Consider the following 24,749-nt stretch of genomic DNA (forward strand, 5'->3'; position numbering starts at 1 on the left):
TCGCAGCAGGATTTTTTTTTAGCAGTTGGGCAAAACCATGTGCACTGCAGGGGAGGCAGATATAACATGTGCAGAGAGAGTTAGATTTGGGTGGGTTATTTTGTTTCTGTGCAGGGTAAATACTGGCTGCTTTATTTTTACACTGCAAATTAGATTGCAGATTGAACACACCCCACCCAAATCTAACTCTCTCTGCACATGTTAAATCTGCCTCCCCTGCAGTGTACATGGTTTTGCCTAACTGCTTAAAAAAATCCTGCTGCGATCAACTTGGAATTACCCCCACTATCGCTAGCGATAACGCACAGTGTGTATGCACTATGTCGGCAGCCCGACCTGGGATGGGAAATACTAGACGATTTTGCACACAGAGCGAATCGTCTGGTGTGTATGCACCTTATGCCATATGCCAGGTAGTCCAAGGGCAAACACTGACAAAATTGCTGATGCAGCATATCGCCTACTGTGTACCCACCATTAGGCTCTTATCCAATTGCTCCCGAAAAATATAAGACCCAGAAAAATATTGGGGTAATCAGTTTTTTAATACATTTTATCTGAATTTAGTTCTCACCAATGCTATAACACAGTCCACCCGCCATCTGCCTCACCTGATTGGAATTTGAAATAGGCAGATGTTATACAAAAATACTGTAATAAAGTACGTACATTGGAAGACCTCGTGTTTTTCTCTGTGCACTCTAGGCTCCTCTTTCTGCATGTGTGACGTCATACACGCGTGTGTCACGATGGATCACACAGTGCTGCAGGTTAGGAGACACAGGCACGTGCTGAAGCCGGCACCCAACAGCTGTCTAATCACTGACAGCCTGCTGCGAGTATTCAGCCAGCCCAGTGCTGTTAAATGTTTGACGGAGGCCGCAGTCTGCTGGAAATGCCCTCCATACAGCCTTATTGGCAGGCCCCCCTGGGACCCGCAGGGCCCCCTGAGATTCACAGGACCCTACGAAGCCACCTTGGGTAGAGTGTTACCATACTTGCCAAGTAATCCTCAGGATTATGCACGTCGGGATGTTTCTAAAGCCAACATCCCAAAGAGCTTGAAAATGTATTTGCATATATGTATAAACCATAAAAATGTATTATGCATGCTTACCTACTTTGCTGCCTCCTCCTCCAGCGTTGTAGGTGTATGGGGGTGTGGCCGGCAGCAGGATAGGCGGGTCGGGGGCGTGACCGGCAGCAGGATGGGCGGTCCGGGGGCGTTCCATCACGGTCGTATCATCGTGACTCCGCCCCTCGCTGTGCTGTGCCGAGAAACGAGGCACTGCATAGCGGGGGGTGGAGCTACGATGACGCGATTCAGCGCGAATCGCGTCATCGGACCCCCTCGGGCCGCCCAATTGATCTCTGTTGCGGGCGGCCGAGGGGGAAAGCAGGAGGCTTGCCCACCTTTCCGGGGGGCCGGGAGGGTCACCCGATTTTCGGGAGCCTCCCGGCCATTCCGGGAGGGTAGGCAAGTATGGTATTATGCATGCTATAAAATATGCATAAAGCTATAAGTTTATTTTTAGAAAACAAACAGCCCTCCGTGTTCTGAGTGTGTGATTGTGTTTATCCAAATGTGAGGCAGATTATCTTAAAATGTGTAGCTGTATCTCTTTTGTCCTGTACTTTCTCCACTTCCTCTGACCTTACATTTTTTCTAAAACTATTTCCTGAAGGCTGGGAGTCTCTCCTTTCAGGAAACACCAGCAGTGTGTTACTGGCAGACACAAAATCAGATATATCCGTCTTAAAACAGCTCCTTTCCATCAATGTTTTTTATTTGATGTTAGTGTTTTTACCATTCGCTGATGGCATCCCGATGTTTGCCAGCATCGAATGGAAAACATTTGATGGTGTACCGATGTTTAATCCGGGTCCTGCCCCCATTTTTTTTTCTATCAAATTGTTATGAGGCAATGGTTATACCCCTTTCACACCGCAGCTTGTACCCGGTATTTTGCCATTTTAACTGGCTTCCTAAACGGGTCAAGCTGCGATGTGAAAGGGTCCCCTTCAATTTACCGTTTTCAAAATACCGGTATTTTGAAACTGTAAAAAAGAAGGGTCCTACCCGTTTCAGACCAGTTTCATGGGTGGTCATTCCGAGTTGTTCGCTCGGGATTTTTCTTCGCATCGCAGCGATTTTCCGCTAACTGCACATGCGCAATGTCCGCACTGCGACTGCGCCAAGTAAATTTGCTATGCAGTTAGGTATTTTACTCACGGCTTTTTCATCGTTCTGGTGATCGTAATGTGATTGACAGGAAGTGGGTGTTTCTGGGCGGAAACTGGCCGTTTTATGGGTGTGTGCGAAAAAACGCTACCGTTTCTGGAAAAAACGCGGGAGTGGCTGGAGAAACGGGGGAGTGTCTGGGCGAACGCTGGGTGTGTTTGTGACGTCAAACCAGGAACGACAAGCACTGAACTGATCGCAGATGCCGAGTAAGTCTGGAGCTACTCAGAAACTGCTAAGAGAGGTCTAATCGCAATATTGCGAATCCGTCGGTCGCAATTTTGATAAGCTAAGATTCACTCCCAGTAGGCGGAGACTTAGCGTGTGCAAAGCTGCTAAAAGCAGCTTGCGAGCGAACAACTCGGAATGAGGGCCATTGTGCAGTGTGAAAGGGTCTGAAACGGTATTTGCAAGCCCCAGCAGGTCATAGGCTGTCTCCATGTGTGATGTCAGCAGCCACAACCAGGAAACAGCTTGGAAAACACAGGAGGCACATGTGAGAGTGGCTTTAGAAACATTTAGACTGCAAAGCCATTATAAAATGTCTAATTGGAGTGATGAAGAGGTGAGGGAGCTGCTAAGGATCAGAGGGGATGAGGAAATCTGCTGCCAAATTACTGGGACAGTCAAGGATGCCCTCATATATAAAAACATGGGCCCTCATTCCGAGTTGTTCGCTCGGTATTTTTTATCGCATCGCAGCGATTTTCCGCTTAGTGCGCATGCGCAATGTTCGCACTGCGACTGCGCCAAGTAAATTTGCTAAGAAGTTAGGATTTTTACTCACGGCTTTTTCTTCGCTCTGGCGATCGTAATGTGATTGACAGGAAATGGGTGTTACTTAGCGGAAACAGGCCGTTTTATGGGCGTGTGGGAAAAAACGCTACCGTTTCCGGAAAAAACGCAGGAGTGGCTGGAGAAATGGAGGAGTGTCTGGACGAACGCTGGGTGTGTTTGTGACGTCAAACCAGGAACGACAAGCACTGAACTGATCGCAGATGCCGAGTAAGTCTGAAGCTACTCTGAAACTGCTATGAGGTGTGTAATCGCAATATTGCGAATCCGTCGTTCGCAATTTTAAGAAGCTAAGATTCACTCCCAGTAGGCGGCGGCTTAGCGTGAGCAAATCTGCAAAAAACAGCTTGCGAGCGAACAACTCGGAATGACCCCCATGGTTTAAATGCTTCAAGCTGCTGGGTTCCATCGTACGACTATCCAAATTATTAATAATTAATTATTAATTATTAATAATGTGTGGGCCAGAAAAGTCCATTTATAATGACAACCACTGTTTTCTATGGGTGAAACTGGTTCATTGTGAAAGGTACCAAAACGGTAATGAAATGGTAATTTACTGGTTACAACATGAGATGTGAAGGGGGTTTAACTGCTCAGACCCGTTTTGAGAACCGTTTCAAATACCATTTCAAAAGCAGGTTTTGCGATGTGAAAGCAGCATTAGTTACCATCGCATCAAAGGATTCGATGGCAGAAGCCCAGCCATCATTTGATGGTGGGCTTCCGATGTCCATCCCTGCTCCAAACACACTCCAGCTACAGAACAGCTGCGTCTGTGAAGCTCGGGTACACAGTGACATTCCGTGTCAGTTTACCAGCATATGCTGATTTATTTATTTTTTGAATAAGACAAAAATAACTTTATTTAAAAACTGCAAAACGGATATCAACGGACACCAGACGACGGCTCTGTTCTGCAGGAAGGACTGATAACGGCAGCCCACACAGACGAAGCAGCCACAGGAGGAAAGGGACAGCATGAGTCAGGCAGATAACAGGCAGCGAAAATGCTTTAGTAAATATTGAGAAGCTATATTTGCAAGGCTTTTCACTGTATTTACCGTTTTTGATGCTTACCTCCATTTAGTACATGTGCCCCTTAATCCCTAACCATCTCCCTAGTGACTAACCCTAACCTCCCCCTGCAGCCTAAAGGGAGGTACTGACGTGGACACAGACCACTCAGCACACGTCTCTCCGCCCGCTCAACACTGCGTGATGTGCTGAGCGAGGGTGGGGGCGGACGGGGGGCCGCTCACTTCACACAGCGGTGAAGTGAGCAACCTGCTAGACTGAGCCTGCATGGAGGCTCAATCTAGTACCGACGATAGCTCGGCGCATCGCTATGGCAGGGGGGCATACACACGGCAGACCATGCTTAAAATCTAAGCAATCTAGTCAGATTGCTTAGATTTTAAACACGGATCTCTCTGTGTGTACCCCCCTTACCACTCCTGCCCACAGCCTAACCCTAATGCTGATATTTTCTGACAATGTAGACATTACACTTGTACTGCACTATAAGGAATACTGGGGCAGATGTGTTAACCCGGAGAAGGCATAAGGAGTGTGGCAGTACGGATGGTGTAATGGTTAGCATTACTGCCTCACAGCACTGAGGTCATGGGTTCAATTCCCACCATGGCCCTAACTGTGTGGAGTTTGTATATTCTCCCCGTACTTGCGTGGGTTTCCTCCGGGTACTCCGGTTTCCTCCCACAATCCAAAAATATACTGGTAGGTTAATTGGCTCCCAACAAAATTAACCCTAGCATGAATGTGTGTGCGTCTACATGTGATAGGGAATATAGATTGTAAGATCCACTGGGGCAGGGACTGATGTGAATGGTTAAATATTCTCTGTAAAGCGCTGCGGAATATGTGTGCGCTATATAAATAACTGGTAATAATAATAAGGAAGTGATAAGTGCAAGGTCATAAACAAACCAGCCAATTAGATCCTAACTGTTCATTTACATATTGGAGCTGGTTCCTTTATCACCTTGCACATATCACTGCTTTATCACTTCCATATGCCTTCTCCAGGTTAATACATCTGCCCCAATGTTTAGTGTGCAATGAAATGATTAATGCATTGTGTACTCTCCATGTCACAGTGCACAAATGGCAGCATATAGAAAAATATGAGAGGATAAATGCAGTGTATGACCCTGCCCTTGGAGCCTAGTTGTGCAGGTGATGCGGTTATGTTACCGGCACACGGGATTACCGAACGCTAAAAATGGTGGCAGACGGAATGCCGACCCACAGGGTCTATTCCACAACACCCATAAAACCTGTGGCGAGTGCAGCGAGCCCGCAAGGTGCCTTGTTGCCCTCCCCCCCCCCACCGCCGACATTCTGCTGCTGGGATCCCGCTGTTGGTATGCTGTCCATCAGGATCCTGGCAGCCGGCATACCATACCCAATGCTTGTGCAGAAGCTGCTCTGTCATCAGACATAACAGTGACCTTTGTCCACTAGGTGCGGTTTAGGATTCATTGCTTTCCACCTGTATGTTTATTTCCTTCATGTCTGTGTATTCTCATGCAGATGCTGTGAGAGGAGTCAGCCCACAGTAGGACGCATTGTCTCATGTCGTTAACTCCTCAGGTAAAACTCATGAGATATATTTGTTCTCTGATCTATCTTCTAAGGGGGTAATTCCAAGTTGTTCGCAGCAGGAAATTTTTTAGCAGTTGGGCAAAACCATGTGCACTGCAGGGGAGGCAGATATAATATTTGCAGAGAGAGTTAGATTTGTTTGGGTTATTTTATTTCTGTGCAGGGTAAATACTGGCTGCTTTATTTTTACACTGCAAATTAGATAGCAGATTGAGCACACCCCACCCAAATCTAACTCTCTCTGCACATGTTATATCTGCTTCCCCTGCAGTGCACATGGGCCCTCATTCCGAGTTGTTCGCTCGCAAGCTGCTTTTAGCAGCATTGCACACGCTAAGCCGCTGCCTACTGGGAGTGAATCTTAGCTTATCAAAATTGCGACCGAACGATTCTCAAAAATGCGATTAGACACTTCTTAGCAGTTTCTGAGTAGCTCCAGACTTACTCGGCATCTGCGATCAGTTCAGTCCGTTTAGTTCCTGGTTTGGCGTCACAAACACACCCAGCGTTCGCCCAGACACTCCTCCATTTCTTCAGCCACTCCCGCGTTTTTCCCGGAAACGTCGCGTTTTTTCGCACACACCCATAAAACGGCCAGTTTCCGCCCAGAAACACCCACTTCCTGTCAATCACATTACGATCACCAGAACGATAAAAAAGCCGTGTGTAAAATACCTAACTGCATAGCAAATTTACTTGGCGCAGTCGCTCTGCGGACATTGCGCATGCGCATTAGCGGCTAATCGCTCCGTTGCGAGAAAAAAATAACGAGCTATCAACTCGGAATGACCCCCATGGTTTTGCCCAGTTGCTAACAGAATTCCTGCTGCGAGCAACTTGGAATTACCCCCTAAATCAAGTGTCAGCAACCTGTAGCACTCCCGCAGCTGTGGGACCCAGTATGCCCTGCCATGGTTTTTGTGTTATGGCATGCTAAAACTGTGGTAGGCCATGCTGGGATGTGTAGTTCCACAGCAGCTGGAGAGCCACAGGTTGCCTATCCCTGTTCTAAATCGAGATCCTGTAATTAAAGCATTATAGAGAGGTTACCAGCAATTCATCCTCATTGCTGATTGGCTGATGTGTATAAAGTGACCTCTGCAGTATCTCAGTAATAATGAAGCCTCTGGAAAGTATTCCAGATTTCTGTGTAATAATCTGCATTTTATTTCCTACTAGGACATGTAAGATCTCATTACCTGCTGCGTGATGGCCACTTCCTCCTTTATAAGTGAGTGTCAGCTTTTGTAATCATTTGTATTATTAATTGTATTAGCAATTACATGCATGGGAGTCATACAGAGTTGAATGCAACAGACACCAATATAGCAACAATTATGATAAAAATCCCAGAGTCCCGAGGGCGGGATGCAGCAGGCCACTTGGGGGCGGGGCTGGTCTGCCACATCAGTAGGACCCGCCCCCCTAGATGAGAACATTTCTGCAATTTGTGCTTATCTCCCAATATTGGCCCTCATTCCGAGTTGTTCGCTCGGTATTTTTCATCGCATCGCAGTGAAAATCCGCTTAGTACGCATGCGCAATGTTCGCACTGCGACTGCGCCAAGTAACTTTACTATGATGAAAGTAATTTTACTCACGGCTTTTTCTTCGCTCCGGCGATCGTAATGTGATTGACAGGAAATGGGTGTTACTGGGCGGAAACACGGCGTTTCAGGGGCGTGTGGCTGAAAACGCTACCGTTTCCGGAAAAAACGCAGGAGTGGCCGGGGAAACGGTGGGAGTGCCTGGGCGAACGCTGGGTGTGTTTGTGACGTCAACCAGGAACGACAAGCACTGAAATGATCGCACAGGCAGAGTAAGTCTGGAGCTACTCAGAAACTGCTAAGTAGTTAGTAATCGCAATATTGCGAATACATCGGTCGCAATTTTAAGAAGCTAAGATTCACTCCCAGTAGGCGGCGGCTTAGCGTGTGTAACTCTGCTAAATTCGCCTTGCGACCGATCAACTCGGAATGAGGGCCATTATGAGTCGGGTCCTGAAACACCAAAGGTGCGCAAAAAAGGGGTGTGGCCTCAGATAAAGGGTATGAGGCCTCAGATAAAGGTAGCGGGGTCTTGTATTATAACTCCAGTTATTGTCCCTTTGGGGGCATGCCCAGCTCTCCCTGAGCAGCTGGGCAGCCCCCGGCACACCCTCCTCACTGTTAGATGCCCTGCACATGCGCACGGCGTCTATTCAATGACCAATGGCTGCTTTGCAGAGCAGAGCAGTGGTGATCACAGGCTCTCCCAACCTTCTCCCCCACCTGCGGCCACTGTGGCCATTGTCAGGACAGCGGGACATTGTCTGAATAGTGGGACTGTCCCATTGGATTGGCTAGGGGCTGGAGCTACATGGCATAATTTGTACGATTTAGCCCTACCCACTTCACATGATTCCAGTGATATTGGGAGTCATTCTGACCCGATCGCATGCTGCAGTTTATCGCAGCGGCGCGATCGGGTCAGAACTGCGCAAGCGCTGCAGTGCGCCGGCGCATGACCAACGGCCGAAGGCTGTCGCTGCGCTACAATCCAGTGGCGTGCAGTGAGGTCAGTGGCTGGGGAGGCACAAGCAGCTAACCATCCCCCCCCCATAGAGTGGGGGGAAAAAAAGTGTAGCCCCCCCCATACATTGGTAAAACCAGCACCAGGCAGAACCAGCCAGGAGGGATAATGCCATATGCCATAGCAGAGAAGACACTCGATATGGGGTCCCCATGCCATAGCATTAATCTGCCCCCCCAAACTAGTCAGCCCAGGGCTGGAACTCATCGGAAGTGGGGACCCCAAAAAATTAAAATGGGGTCTCCCTCCCGAGCAATAACCAGCATGCCCCGCAGCCCTGGTGGCAGTGGGTGCGGGTTTCATTGCTAATATTGTTCTTTACAGGTGGCCTACAGGTCCCAGCAAGCCTGCCCCACCATGCTGGCACTTGGAGAACCACAAGTGCCAGCATGCCCGGACATAAATGGCCTACTGGCAGTCTGGCACCTGTAGTCCCCTGCCTCCCTTGACTGCACGTCCCTGCTACGATTGCCTCTGCCTGATTGACAGGCAGAAGCTGTCGCTGTGCGCGAGGGGAAGGGGGGAATGGTGGCATTTGGTCGCCGTTTGTGGGCGCGGTCCAACCAACGCAGTTGTGGCCGGACCGTGCAGGGGGCAGGCCGCAGCGGCTGCGTGATGTCACACGCAGTCGCTGCGGGACGGGGAGCGACGAGCTGCGCTGGCCGGGAGCTACTCCTAAAGTGCATAAACATCACCGTTGTGCAATGCTTTTGCAATTCTGCGGGGAAGGGGGCGGCACTGACATGCGGGGCGGGATAGCACTGTGTTGGGCATCCAACCGCATGTCTATGGTCACGATCGTAGCCCTGCAAAACTTCGGAAGAACCCCCATTATCCCTACTAGGAAGCAGATGTGATACCTGAAAAACGGTGTGTCTCCTGCAGCTTCTAGCAGCTTGGCAAGTATGATTTCGTTTTATGTGAGGGGAAGGGGCAATGGGAAGATAAGAGCACTGGTAAGAAAACTTACAAAGAATCAATAAGGAAGGTAGGCACTGTATATTCCACAGCAAATAGAAATACTGTATAATTCAGCACTGAATGAGAAATGGTGAATACAAAGTGTGAAGGTGCACCCAAAAACATACCTCCCAACTTTGTGCGCCTTGGAAGAGGGACACACGCGCGTCGAATCCGCGCGCGCTCCCGAAAAGGGGCGTGCCCTACTGAAAACGGGGCGTGGCTTCGTGGGAGGACCCGCTATCGCGAGCCACGCCCCCGAAATCGCCACTGAAGGGACATGCCCAGCGCTCCGTGAGCCGCTGGCATGCCCCCTCTCCCTCTGTCTGTACTGAATAGACGTTGTGCGCATGCGTCTATGCAGGAGCCTCCCAACTGCCCCCCCCAGCGCGGGACACTGCGGCCCGCGGGTGGGACAGCGGGACAGTCCCCAAAAAATGGGACTGTCCCGCGAAAATCGGGACAGTTGGGAGGTATGCCAAAAGAGTAAAACATGTATGCAATATGGAAAATTCTCCCAGTTGGGCCACTCGTCTACCTTAATAAACAGACCATCTGTATAAAACAACTTTTAGTGATATAAATCTAAAATGTTATCTCGAGGAGTACATACAAAATGCACACAGATAAAAAAAAATATATACTGTAGTACTGATTGAAAAGTACTAGTTATAAAAAACCTAGGACCAGAGTTAAGGTTCACTTACTGAAAAAAATGTACAGTAATGACAGGTTTGCGCGTAATGAAAAATGCCCAGCTTTTACACATTGTTATTCTATAAGTTTCACATTTTGCACAAACCTGCTATTGCATTTTTCTTTCAGCAAATGAGACCTTAAATTTGGTACCAGGCATTTTATATGTATATGCTCTGCATATTATGGATCCGAGTCCACCTTAGTTGCGGCTCGGGTATTCCCATGAGACTCAGATCCCACGTCGAGGCCGAACGTCATCCTTCTGACATAGGACTCTTGTGGGATTTGGATTCTATATAATGCACCATGGCTGGGACTTGGCACAATTTCAGTTTAATGCGTGTTGCAGTTTGCTGCGCTATACTCTGCTGTATTGGCTGCGCTGTGTGATAGTCTCACCAGTGGCTGTGCTGTATAGTTACTGTATACAGTATAGGGGGCACACTGCACGTGTGCTGTGTGCTGCGCTATACTCTGCTATGCTGCCTGTTCTCTGTCCAGAGTTTCATAAGTGGCTATGCTGTGTAGTGACTATAAACAGAGCCACGCTGCTGCATTGGCTATGCTGTGTCCAGAGTCTGACAAGTGGCTGTGCTATATAGTGACTGTGTATAGGGGGCATGATGCACGCTGCTGTGTGCTGCGCTATAGTCTGGTATACTGGCTGTGCCTTGTCCAGTGTCTCACAAGTGGCTGTGATGTATAGTGACTGTGTATAGGGGGCACGCTGCATGCTGCTGTGTGCTGCACTATACGCTGATGTAAATTGTATTGTTTGGTACGCTTCACCCTAGTGCGCTTTGTTCACGTACATCAATAAGCCCTGTGATCCATGCAGTTTGAACTGAGCTGCAAGTTAAAAAAACTGATTTTATATATATATATATATATATATATATATATATATATAATATATATATTTCTATAGTTTGTACTGTTTGGCGCGCTTTGTTCATGTGCATCTATAAGCCCTGTGACTCCACGCAATTTTAACCGAGCTGCATGTACAAAAAAGAAAAACATATTTATAGATCTATTGTTTGCACTGTTCCCCAGTAAATTGTGGCAATGTTTCATAGATGTGCTATAAACCACTGCGTGCTTGTGCCGCTGCTCTGTCACTTAGTAACCAGCCAGCTCGCTACAGCCTTTGGCCAATATTAATGAAAACAATATTGTGAGCTGTGAGGTGGTCACAATTGACTGGAAATGACTAAAAATTTATGTTATTTAGGTTAATAGCAACAAAAAAAGGCCCCAATTATGAGGGTAATTCCAATTTGATCGCAGCAGGAATTTAGTTAGCAACTGGGCAAAACCATGTGCACTGCAGGGGAGGCAGATATAACATGTGCAGAGAGTGTTAGATTTGGGTGGGGTGTGTTCAATCTGCAATCTAATTTGCTGTGTAAAAATAAAGCAGTATTTACCCTGCACAGAAACAATATAACCCACCCAAATCTAACTCTCTCTGCACATGTTATATCTGCCTCCCCTGCACTGCACATGGTTTTGCCCAATTGCTAAAAAAAATCCTGCTGCGATCAACTTGGAATTACCCCCTATGTGATTTTAGCTTTTTTTGTAAATTGCAAATCCAAAATTAGTCAAATCTAAATCCAAGTCTGCATGTTGAATTAGATCCAAATCCAAATCCAGCAAAAATGGTCTGGCGCACATCTCTAATTCTCACTAAAAGTTTTATACAGATTATCTGTTAATTAAGGTAAACGAGTGCCCCAACCAGGAGAGTACTTTTCTTTTTTTTTCATATTGCAAGTTTCAAGTAGGGCAAGATTCAGTATCTGAAGGTATTGTGCAAAAAGGATTTTTTGGTAGACGCCATTGGACGGTTCATACACCTTGCATTTGCATAAGCAGTAAATAACAATAGTATAGTTGAAGTGGTATATACAGTATACAGTAACTAATCCATAGTTGCCGACATTCTGGCTGCTGTCTGCAGGAGAGAGCAGCCAGGTCGGCTCAGAGGGTGGGCAGGGGAGGCTAGACGAAGAGGAGGGGGTGGGCCGTAGGCGGAGCAAGGGCAGGCGGGGGCGGAGCAAGGGCGGGGTCACGACGGCACCTCCTCTAAGCCACGCCCCCCGCTCTGTAATGCCGCGATCACCGGCATTACACTGAAGGGGGCGTGGCTATGATGACGCGATTCTACAAGAATCGCGTCATCGACTGCCCGGACCGCCCACTTTACACAATAAGTGGGCGGACGGGCAGGGGGGGACCCCGCAAATCGGGAGACTTGCCTGCTCTTCCGTGGGGCCGGGAGGGTCACCCGATTTTCGGGAGCCTCCCGGCCATTCCGGGAGAGTAGGTAAGTATGAACTAATCACCAATTAACAATGGTTGCTGATCACATATAGGGGCCCATTTATCATAGATCACATATTGAATGCAATCTTTGTGGGATCTTACTACCCAGGATCGCATTGCAATATGCGATCTTATCCCCTGAATGATTGATACAGTAACAGCACATACAGGGACAGAGGTTATAAAAGGAGCCCATCCCTGCAATGTGCTGTGGCGGCTGCCAGGAGGTCTGCGTATGCATGGTCAGCTCTGACCGCACACCCACAGAGGCCACTTCAGGGGAAGGTTGCAGGGGAACCCTCTGCCTGTCCAGCAATGCAATCTGTTGCCCATAGGATACAGTGGGCTACTGAAATCTTCAGATGGTGGTAGCTGCAGGGACCAATATCCGGTAATATTGGTAAATTTGGCAGCACCGCATTCCCCATAGAAGCTTATGGGGGATGCAGCTGCGGGCGGCAATGGATGGATCGCAGCAGGCATTGGAGATACCTGCTGCGGTCCCTCGTTCTTACATTCAGGAGATACCTAATATTTGTGGCTAACCCCTGAAAACATGCGTTTTCAGGGAAATACAGTAGCCATAAATATACTCTAATAAATGGGTCCCAAAGAGGCTATTATACTCTCTACTTATGAAATGCACACATGTTAGCTACACCAAAGGGAACTGTTGTGATATACAAGATATTATTGAAATGTATATACTTTAGGGATGAGCAGGATCGGATTTCCGGAATCCGAAATTCCCCCCCACCCCCCGGACTTCAGGATTCCAGCCCGGATCTGAGCCAGACTCGAATCCCAGAACAAGGCAAAATGTCATCATCCCGCAGTAGGATTCTCACAGGTTTTGGATTCCATATAAGGAGCCACGTGTCGCTGCCATTTTCACTCCGGATTTGGAGAGTGAGGGAGACAGACCTCTGTCTCTCTGTGGGTGGTGGCATTGGGTGGGGTCAGTGTGTGCTCTTTAGGGGTGTTGCCTGTGTGCTGTTAGGGGTGCTGTCCTGTGGTGTCCTATGCTGTTAAGGGTACTGTACAGGGTTGCTGTTCTGGGGTGTCCTGTGCTGTTTGGGGTGCTGTACAGGAGTGCTGTCCTGTGATTTTAGGGGCGCTGTCCTGTGTGCTGTAAAAATAAAGGGTCTGTGTGCTGTAAAAATATAGGGGTGCTATAAAAATAAAGGAACACTGTGGCCCTGTCCTGTATGCTGTAAAAATATAGGGGTGCTATAAAAATAAAGGAACACTGTGGCTCTGTCCTGTATGCTGTAAAAATATAGGGGTGCTGTAAAAATAAAGGAACTCTATGGCCCTGTCCTGTATGCTGTAAAAATATAGGGGTGCTGTAAAAATAAAGGAATGCTGTGGCCCTGTCCTGTATGCTGTCAAAATCTAGGGGTGCTGTAAAAATTAAGGAACACTGTGGCCCTGTCGGGTGCTGTAAAGATCAAGGAATGCTGTGGCCCTGTCCTGTATGCTGTCAAAATATAGGGGTACTGTAAAAATAGAGGAACTCTGTGGCCCTGTCTGGTGCTGTAAAAATAAAGGAACACTGTGGCCCTGTCCTGTATGCTGTCAAAATATAGGGGTGCTGTAAAAATAAAGGAATGCTGAGGCCCTGTCCTATATGCTGTCAAAATATAGGGGTGCTGTAAAAATAAAGGAATGCTGTGGTCCTGTCCTGTATGCTGTCGAAATCTAAGGGTGCTGTAAAAATTAAGGAACACTGTGGCCCTGTCGGGTGCTGTCAAAATCAAGCAATGCTGTGGCCCTGTCCTGTATGCTGTCAAAATATAGCTGTCAAAATATAGGGGTACTGTAAAAATAAAGGAATGCTGTAGCCCTGTTGGGTGCTGTAAAAATTAAGGAACGCTGTGACCCTGTCCTGTATGCCATCAAAATATAGGGGTGCTGTAAAAATCAAGGAACGCTGTGGCCCTGTCATGTATGCCATCAAAATATAAGGGTGCTGTAAAAATAAAGGAACGCTGAGGCCCTATCCTGTATGCTGTCAAAATATAGGGGAGCTCTAAAATTAAAGGAACGCTGTGGCCCTGTTGGATGCTGTAAAAATAAATGACCACTGTGGCCCTGTCCTGTATGCTGTCAAAATATAAGGGTGCTGTAAAAATAAAGGGGCACTGTTCTGTTTGCTGTAAAAATAAAGGGGCACTGTTCTGTGTGTTGTAATAATAAAAGGGCACTGTCCTGTGAAATGGAGAACAAAAATTTGGAGGAAAAAATTGTGAAAGATCAGGAACCACTTCCTAGTACTAGTGCTGAAGCTGCTGCCACCAGTCATGACATTGACGATGGAATTCCATCAATGTCATCTGCTAAGGCCAATGACCAATGTTGTAGAGGGCATGTAAAATCCAAAAAGCAAAAAATAATAACCAAAATAAATAAATAATAATAATCTGATGAGAAACATAAAATTGGCAATATGCCATTCACGACACGAAGTGGCAAGGAAAGGCTAAGGCCTTGGCCTATGTTCATTACTGGTGGTTCAGCTTCTCATGAAGATGGAAGCCCTCCTACCTCTTGAAAAATGCAAAAAATAAATCTTGTTAAAGCACATAAAAAAATATCTGTGCATTCAGAGATATCACAAATCCCAAAGGAAAGTCTTAGTGTGTCCGTGGTTGCGATGTCCAGGCCTGACCTTCACAACAATAAGGGAAGAGGAGGCTCCTACCAATATTTGCATGCCCCCTGCAAGTGCTGGGAGGAGCACCACCAGTCCAGTTGCTGATAATGAGATTGAGGATGTTACTGTAGAAGTACACCAGGATGAGGAAAATATTGGTGTAGCTGGCTCTGAGGAGGAAGTTGATGATGAGGATTTTGATGGTGATGTGGTTTGTTTGAATAAGGCACTAGTGGAGACAGTTGTTGTCCATGGGATGAAAAAGCCCATTGTCATGCCTGGGCAAAATACCAAAAAATCCACCTCTTCGGTGTGGAATTATTTCTCTGTGAAGATGAGGCTATAAACCCTGAAGGGGTGAGGAATCAGAGAATGAGGATGTGGACGACATCTTGCCTCTGTAGAGCCAGTTTGTGCAAAGAGAGATTAATTGCTTCATTTTTGGTGGGGGCTCAAACACACCAATCATTTCAGCCACTGTCATGTGTCAGACCCTGTCGCTGAAATGATTGGTTTGTTAAAGTGTGCATGTCCTGTTTATACAAAATAAGGGAGGGTGGGAGGGTCCAAGGACAATTCCATATTGCATGTGTTTTCTTTGCCACATGATTCCAGGGGTGCTACCCTATTTGGAGTGCTACCCTTCTTCCATATCAGTCCAGGGGTTCTGCCCCACTGCCAAATAAGTCCAGGGGTGCAGTTGTATATCTGCTGTGATGTGTAATTCTACAGGGGTGCTGCCTATGCTGTATAAGTCATGGGGTGCTGCCTATCTGCTGTCTAAGTCCAAGGGTACTGCCTATCTGCTGTATAATTCATGGGGTGCTGCTGTACTTGAGCCTAGTTTTAAAGTTTAAATTAAAGCCTAGAGCAGAATATGAAACAAGCTTCAACATCACAACCAGATTTTTGAAAACATATAGCTGCAAAGGTGGAAATGGAAATTCCATGTTTAACTAAGTGTTTTCCAATAAAGTGGGGAGAGACCACATTTGTGGCCAAAGTCAGTCAGACTCAGAAGAGACAGACTCAGAATCCAGTGGAACGGGACATGGCAACATCTCCTACTTCATTTTCTCTGGCAACTTCCAGAGAAAACTAGATTTTTCAAACACACCTATGTCTATATGTCTTCCATATAATTCCAAGGGTGCCCTGTCTGAACCCGCTCATCTTTAGTAGATATACCGTATCTTCTAGTGTGCACTGTGTACCCAGCATTAGAGAGAGGTTCTTCTCAATTATTTCATATTAGGGACTCAAATGAATTGCTCCAGTTAGTCAACTTTAATTTTGAATTATTAATGTTCCACATTTTGGGATTATTTACAAGATGTGCATTTGTTGTCCGGGGTTCTTTTCATTTATTTTGTATATGTTTTCTCCTTAATAATTGTAAGGGCTGCATAGGGTTATCGCAAGACCTTGCAGTGGAACAGAGTTTCAGTGATCTTGTATTGCATCAGCTTTCCATTGCACTGCAGCACTGTATGGGTCAGGAGCTCCTGTTAGGCACAGTTACTGAATAAGGGGAAAGTATGGAGTCTCATGGTGGCTTACAGCCAGAAAGCTGTCTGGCTTGTCAGGCGGAGGCATGCTGGTGGCGCAAAGGCTAGCATTGCTTCCTCTCACAGTCCTAATTGTAATATGATATTAGTTTGGACTAGAGTGGTAAGCTCCACTAATGCACAATAACAAAAAATTCACTGCAAAATCCTGTTTAGTACTGTACTGAACCCAACCGAACTCAACTTGCCCGATCCGGGGCTGCTGTGGGGGTTCAGGAGGGGTTGCTAAAACAACTAAGGGGCTGCTTTATTTAAAAATTAAATATGAATAAAATAAACAAGACACACAGGTATGCTCACATGCATGTAACTGTGACACACAGGTATGCTCACATGCATGTAACTGGGAGCTGTGAAAAACAAAAAATAAGGCATCTGCCACAAAATTTGTAACTAAAAATGCAATAAAAAAATGGCAAAAAAGAAACCCACGAGATTTTCACAAAATAAGTCTCCAGAGTCTGTGGAAGGGAAAATATCCAATCTTGATCATGTGGTATACACCAGTTTATTTGCATCCCAGCATTAAATCCGAGTTTATCGTAATCCCTGAAAATGGAGAAGGGGGTACAAATTTGGAGGCTCTGGCCCCTGCAGTAGTTTTTCAGTTTGTCCAGTAATGTGGTAATTATATATTTGCTTGGTTAAAGTTCATTCCGTTCCACACCAATATAGGAGCTGAGGTGAAAGTCTGTGTGTTGTTCCTGAGTGCATGTGCCTCTCTAATTGTTGAACAACTTCTTGACACTGTCCTCTTGCCTCTTCTCATAATGTGAAAAGTAATCAAATATGGAGGTGGTATGTTTGTAGCTAGCAATGAGTCTGAGAACTTGGCAAGCTTTTTCCAGGGGGACCACCTGTTGCTGAAATGATTGGTTTATTCAACTGTGCATGTCCAGTTTAAACAACATAAGGGTGGGTGGGAGGGCCCAAGGACAATTCCATCTTGCACCGCTTTTTTTTTTTTTTTTTTGCATTATGTGCTGTTTGAGCCTAGTTTTTAAAACTGCCATCCTGTCTGCCACTGCAGTGCCACTCCTAGATGGGCCAGGTGTTTGTGCCGCCCACTTGTGTCGCTTAGCTTAGTCATCCAGCTACCTCGGTGAAACCTTTTGGCCTAAAAACAATGTTGTGAAGGGTGAGGTGTTCATAATAGACTGGAAATGAGTGGAAATTAATGCTATTGAGGTTAATAATACTATGGGAACATAAAGAAAAACCTAAATTCTGTGATTTTAGCTGTTTTTATGTTTTTGTTTAAAAACTAAAATCTGAAAGGTGCTTTGTGTTTTGGTTTTGGATCTGGATCACTGTTTGTGTTTTGGATCTGGATTAGTTTTACCAAAACCACCCTTTTGGGTTTTGGATTTAGATCTGTATTCTATTGAAAAAACATAAAAATAGCTAAAATCCCAGAATTTGGGGGTAGTTTTGATCCTACAGTATTATTAACCTCACAATATTGTTTTTAGGTCAAAAGGTTGCACCGAGGTAGCTAGATGACTAAGCTAAGCGACACAAGTGGGTGACACAAATACGTGACCCATCTAGGAGTGGCACTGCAGTGACAGGATGGCAGTTTTAAAAACTAGGCTCAAACAGCACATAATGCAAAGAAAAAAAGAGGTGCAAGATGGAATTGTCCTTGTGCCCTCCCACTCACATTATGAGAAGAGGCAAGAGGAAGAGGACAGTGTCTAGAAGGTGATTAAAAATTAAAGAGGCACACGCACTCAGGCACAATACATAGGCTTTCACCTCCACTCCTATATTGGTGTGAAACAGAAAGGACTTAACCATGCAAATATATAATTACCACATTACTGGACAAACTGAAAAACTAGGGGCTAAAGCCTCCAAATTTTGTACCCCCCTCTCCATGTTCAGGGATTAAGATAATTAAGATTAAGATTAAGATAATCTCGGATTTAATGCTGGGTTGCAATTAAACTCGTGTATACCACAGGATCAAGATTGGATATTTTTCCCCTGCATGGAGTCAGGAGACTTATTTTGTGAAAATTTTGTGGGTTTCTTTTTTTCCATTTTTTTATTGCATTTTTAGTTACATATTTTGTGGCAGATGCCTTATTTCGTTTTTCACAGCTCCCAGTGACATGCATGTGAGCATACCTGTGCATCTTGTTTATTGTATTCCTATTTAATTTTTAAATAAAGCGGCCCCTTAGATGTCCTGAGCCCCCACAGCAGCACCAGATGGGGCAAGTCGATTTTGTGTGGGTTTTAAAGTACTAAGCAGGACTGTGCAATTATTTTTTTGTTATTGAGCCCCTGCCCTAGTGGAGCTTACCACACTATAGTCTAAACTCATTTCATACTATAAGTAGGACTGTGGGAGGAAGCAATGCTAACCTCTGTGCCCACAGCATGCCCCAGCCTGGCAAGCCAGACATCTTCCTGGCTGTAAGCCATCATGAGACTCCATACTGGGCTTTATTAAGTAACTGTTTGTGCCTCACAGGAGCTCCTGGCCCATCTAGTGCTGCAGTGCAATGGAAAGCTGATGCAATGCAAGATCACTGAAACTCTGTTTTACTAACACCGTGAGTTCTTGCGATAACCCTTTGCAGCGCTTAGGAAAAGAACCCTGTACAACAAATGCGCATTATGTAAATAAATATCCCAACATGTGGAACATTAACAATAGATCAATTAACAATAGATCAAAATTAAGGTTGACTAATTGGAGCCTTTCATTTGAGTGAGTCCCTAACATGAAATAATTGTGAAGAACCTCTCTCTAATGCTCCAGCAGAAAATCTCTCTTATACCTCTCTAGCAGTTGCGCTGGATGATGATTCTGTCTCTTCTGAGTCTGACTGACTTTTGCCACAAATGTGGTCTCATTAGAAAACACTTGAAATTTCCATTTGCACCTTTGTGGCTGTTTTCACAAATCTGTTTGTGATGTTAAAGCTTGTTTCATAGTCTGCTCTAGGCTTTAATGTAAACCTAGGTTCAAGTACAGCAGCACCCCTGGAATTACACGGCAGCACCCCTGGATTTGTACAGCATAGGCAGCATCCCTGGAGAATTGCACAGCAGACAGGCAACAGCATCCCTGGACTTAAACGGCAGTGGGGCAGCACCTCTGGACTGACAGGGCAGAGAGGCAGCACCCCATATATGGCAACACTCCTGGAATGATGTGGCAAATAAAATATGTGCAAATTGGAATTGTCCTTGGGCCCTCCCTCCCTCCCAACCTTATGTTGTATAAACAGGACATGCACACTTTAACAAACCAATCATTTCAGCGACAGGGTCTGACACATGACTGTGGCTCAAATGATTGGTTTGTTTGGGCCCCCACCAAAAAGAAGCAATTAATCTCTTCTTGCACAAACTGGCTCTACAGAGGCAAGATGTCGTCCTCATCTTCAGATCCCCTCCCCTTCAGTGTTTACATCTTCATCCTCATCCTCACAGATAAATAATATTCAAACAAACCACATAATTTAGGTGTCAGTGGATTGCTTACGCTATTACCCAAAGTTTCAGAACTTGACAATGACTTATGATGAATGTGCTGCAGGTGACGTATAAGGGAGGATGTTACTAGGTGGTTAACATCCTTACCCCTACTTATTATTGATTGACAAAGTCAACAGGCATCAGATGGCTTGAAACCTGTTGTCCGGATTTGTGGAGAAATAATTCCACACCGAAGAGGTGGATTTTTTGGTATTATGCCCAGGCATGACAATGGGCTTTTTCATCCCATAGACAACAACTGTCAGAACTGGTGCCTTATTCAAACAAACCACATCACCATCAGAATCCTCATCTTCCACATTTACGCCTCAGCGCCAGCTACACCAATATCCTCCTCATCCTGGTGTACTTCTGCATTGACATCCTCAATCTTAATATCAGCAACTGGACTGGCGGTGCTCCTCCCAGCACTTGCAGAGGGCATGCAAATGGTGGTAGGAGCCTCCTCTTCCTATACAACAGGTTTTAGTGATATCCAGGCTGCAGCACAGATGGTTAAATCAAAATAACTGAGCTACTAATTAAGTCACCTGTGCTGAAGCCTGGATATCACTAAAATCTGCACTGTTAGTGTGCTTTGAGGACCGTGGTTGGGAAAGCCTGCTATACAGTCTTGGGAAGGCCCAGGGCCGGTTCCAGCGCCGTTTGCGCCCCGGGCGGGAAGTAGGGGGCGTGGTTCCGTGCAGGGGGCATGGTCAGTTACGCCCCCTGTTCAGAGTAGCGCTGCTGAAACGCTGTGCAGTGCGCGATGACGTCATCGCGCACCGCAAAGCAAAGGTCCTCTCCACGAAGAGAAACTAGACGCGTAGAGTCTAGTCCCCTTTGCGGAGAGGACCTTTGCTGGGCGGTGCGCGATGACGTCATCGCGCACCGCACAGTAAAGGTCCTCTCCATGATGGGAAACTAGACGCTACGCGTCTAGTTCCCTGGGGAGCGGGCAGCGGGTCACAGCGGGCAGTAGCAGAGGGCAGCTGGGCAGTAGCGGATCTTGCCCTGGTGCGGCGCCCTCCGGAAGGCGGCGCCCCGGGCAAAAGTCCTGCTTGCCCGTGGCAAGATCCGCTACTGGGAAGGTCAGGCATAGACTGTGGACACACTTGGACTCTCCTTGAGGATTTGTGATATCTCTGAACGCACAGTTGTTTTTTCTTGTGCTTTAACAAGATTTATTTTAAATTTTTCGAGAGGGAGGAGGGCTTCCATCTTCAAGATGAACCACCAGTCATGAAAATAGGCCAAGACCTTAGCCTTTTCTTGCCACTTTGTGTCGTGAATGGCATATTGTCAATTTTACGTTTCTCATTAGCTAATTTTTTTTTTGTTCTTAATTTTTGCCTCTTGGGTTTTACATGCCCTCTGGGCATTAGCTTTAGCAGACAACGTTGATGGAATTGCATTGTCAATGTCATGACTGGTGGCAGCAGCAGCTTCAGCACTAGTACTAGAAACTGGAAGTGGTTCCTGATCTTTCACAATTTTTTTCTCCAAATTTTTGTTCTCCATTTCTTAGAACAGCACCCCTTTATTTTACCGGCAGCATGGGGAGCAGATACAGTAGAAGCCCCTTGCGGGTATGGTTGTGCCACGTGCGCCATGCTTTTTGTTCTCCCTCCCTCCAGGGGTGTCGTGCACAACCCAGAGGGAGATTAGTTGTCGTCATTCCGGCGGTCGGGATCCCGGCGCCGGTATCCTGAGTTCCGGGATCCCAAAAGCTGAGATGCTGACTACATCCCCTTAGTGATATATGTGTTGGACTCCAACCAGAAAGATGTGAGACACAAAGCCTCAATATGCATTTTGGTGATTAGGTAATATGCCTGGTTTAAATCTCCAAACACATTCAATACCTTGGTTCCCATCTCACCCGTAGGTAGGTAGTCCTAGAGCATCCTTCACCACCATGTTTTGGAGAAAATGTCCACCACTCAATTTAAATGTGAACAGCCTGCTTCAGCATCCTTCCTTAATGGGACATCTGGTTAGTGTAGTGCATGCTACCCCAAATAATGCTTTTCTAAAAGTGACCAAGCATGAATGTCCAATTGGAGAATAATGGTCTAGTTGACTGGGTACATTTTACAATTTGAAAAAAGGAGGGGGGGGGGACTAGAGAAGAAAGCTCACATGATTACATGTGAGCCGATTACTGAGGGCATGAATATGCCCCCAGTAATAGGTTAACCATTGGTTCCACCATTAGTCTCCGCATCTGTGTAGGTGAGCAGCACTGTGACACTTGTATATATAAGTAATTGTACAACTGCTCCTTTCAGTTACTGGTGTTCAGCTAGTAATAGTGCAGTGCACAGTGTTCCCCCGTATTGGGTGTAAATGCCATTAGACTGATTGATAATGCAGACAGGTGATAGCCACTGGGAACGGGGTAAATACTGGCAGGTCACGCAGTTTCAGAGCCAGGCCAGATCGGCAGACTTATGACTGCTGCCAGGAACGTGACATGTAATAATAGTCTATGCAACTTGTGGCAAGTGGTCTCCATACTGTAGGTCCTCAGAAGCAATTGTTAAGAGACAAGCAGGAGGCTGAGGACCGTACCCCACTGCATACCAGTATAACAATTGAGCCGACTTATACTATTAAAATAACGACACAGAGACTTATTTTTGGCAGAACATTGTTAGCTATTTTTTAATGTCTAATAACTAGAAGACCTGTAATCAAATGAAGATAAAAGTTATAAGACTAAAGAATAAGAGTATGGTGCACAGAAAAAGAATGGCTCAAATCCAAAGGAAAATCCCAAGTTAATCAAACTAACCCAATAACCAAAATCAACCTAACTACCAGCCGAACATAGGTATCCACTCAGACCACCTACCTTGACTATCCACCCGAAGAGTAATGACGCTTCCCCCTGAAGGGTGGTCCAGCAGATATAACAGTCAATGTGTGAGTGCACCCAAACAGCACCAGAACTGACTAAAACTACAACTACTAACCTGCCACTCTTTTCTGCCAACAGCGAAGGTTCTGCCTAGAGAGAGTTCGCACCACCACCATACCCCCAACCTACCGAATCCAAAACCGAATAAAGATCATCCAAGAAATTTACTAAACCTTCCTTAGACAAATGCACCCTATCAGACTGAAAAAGGTAATCGTAATCGTAATGGTACCTGATCCTATCATGGCGAACCACTGCACCACCATGGGCCAACACCGACTTTGTCACTGCCACATTCACCTTTTTCCTGGCTGCATCAATAGGCTGGCCACACAGGTAAACTCGGCCAGAGGAAAAAACTTAAAACCTGAGGGACATTAATTGAAATCCAATTAGCCAAAACAGTAATCATAGAGCTGAATTAAGTCAGTTAGATAGGTAAGAAGCATCAAAAACCTCTGAACCCCCCACTGCCAACAGTGGAGAGTAGCTAGTCCCTCAGTAGGAAGGACAGGGGAGACAAACATGACACACTGCACAAAACAATGAACAACAATGAATGCAAACTAACAACAATAAAACTGTACAAGATAAAACAGAAAGCCTCAGGGCCAGATGTATCATTTATAACTGGAGGATTTCCTGCAGTCTAGAGATTTAATTTCCATCGCTAAAATCCAGCTGACACTGCCGACGATGCAGCCCTGATCCGAAAGGAATGGGTTCCAAAATCAGTAGGTGAAAGGCCCATGCTGACAAGACTGCACCTCAACATCCAACTGAACTGGTACTTTGTCAGCAGGAACCTGTCATAGTGCAGAAGCCAAGAACCCCCCGAAGTCGGCCTGATATCCACATACCTGGAGGCCAAAGCGATTGGGCAAACCCAGACATCCAATGATGAGACCAGAGTGACCCACCGACCTCTAGCTAGATGGTCCATCAGGTTGGGTATGCGTTGCCAGCTGCTGGGATCCCGGTGGTCAGCATACCGACACCGGGATCCGGCAGCAGAATGCCGACTCAGGGGCGAGTGCAAGAAAGCCCCCTATGGGCTTCCTGTGCTCATCACACAGCGGGATTGGTGGCTCACTGTGCTCCCCACAGGTTCTACTCCCAATCTATGGGTGTCGTGGACACCAACGAGTGGGAACAGACCCTGTGGGTCAGCATTCTTTCTGACTGCCGGTATTTTGAGCACTCGGGATTCTGGCGTCGGCATGGTGACTGCCGGGATCCAAAGCAGCGGTCACATGACTGCATCCCAGTCCGTCTTAGAGCGATGCAGCCTGCACAGCAAGGACCTCTAACCCACCACGATATCTTCCTGCAGCATGGTTGAAACTCTCCATTTGGTTGACACAACCAACTCTGAGACCTGAAAAGCTCCATGGTAGGCCATGGAAAAGGCTAACTGAAACATAAGAGCCTTAAAAAGGGAGACAGCCATGCCAGACAACACACCTAACATTGCCGGTAGGAGTGAGCCATCAATAGGACACCTTCTGTCTGGTGGGGCGTGCAACAGACGTGCCTATCCTTTCAGTGTCTTAGCCAGGAGGAAACTTTTGGTAGAATCAGGGTGATCCCTCAGCTTGGAGAAAAAGGATATCCCTGCAAGATATCTAGACACCACCGCCCTTGACCTATCAAGACATTAAGTTGCCATATAAAGGAAAGTATCAGCCATGACCCACTCTTATCTCCATGTTTGCATCCGCGAGAAAAATTCTCCTACTCAGTCCAAGCTTGACATTAGGCCCTGTGAGAGTTTGGGGCAATAGAATGCTCTGCTAACTCCCCCATGCCAGCTCGATAACCTGCCAAACATAAGAGGGACAGCAAACCCCAACATCATCAGCCTCCAGGGCCATGGACCAA

At 46.3% G+C, this 24,749-nt stretch overlaps 1 protein-coding gene across 1 annotated transcript in view; it reads left to right on the plus strand.

The window, feature by feature from the left end:
• Window positions 1-3,968: 3,968 nt before the first annotated feature.
• The window catches only part of LOC135054728 (NACHT, LRR and PYD domains-containing protein 3-like), a 470,020-nt gene continuing 449,239 nt past the window's right edge, over window positions 3,969-24,749 (plus strand). Inside the window, exons 1-3 of the mRNA XM_063958025.1 lie at window positions 3,969-4,055; window positions 5,594-5,653; window positions 6,845-6,896. Of these exons, the coding sequence (XP_063814095.1) occupies window positions 6,875-6,896 (22 nt within the window). The 5' untranslated portion in view covers window positions 3,969-4,055; window positions 5,594-5,653; window positions 6,845-6,874. The remainder of the gene's footprint in view (window positions 4,056-5,593; window positions 5,654-6,844; window positions 6,897-24,749) is intronic.

This window comes from Pseudophryne corroboree, chromosome 3 (genome assembly GCF_028390025.1).
Source record: "Pseudophryne corroboree isolate aPseCor3 chromosome 3, aPseCor3.hap2, whole genome shotgun sequence".
In the NCBI taxonomy this organism is placed as follows: domain Eukaryota; kingdom Metazoa; phylum Chordata; class Amphibia; order Anura; family Myobatrachidae; genus Pseudophryne; species Pseudophryne corroboree.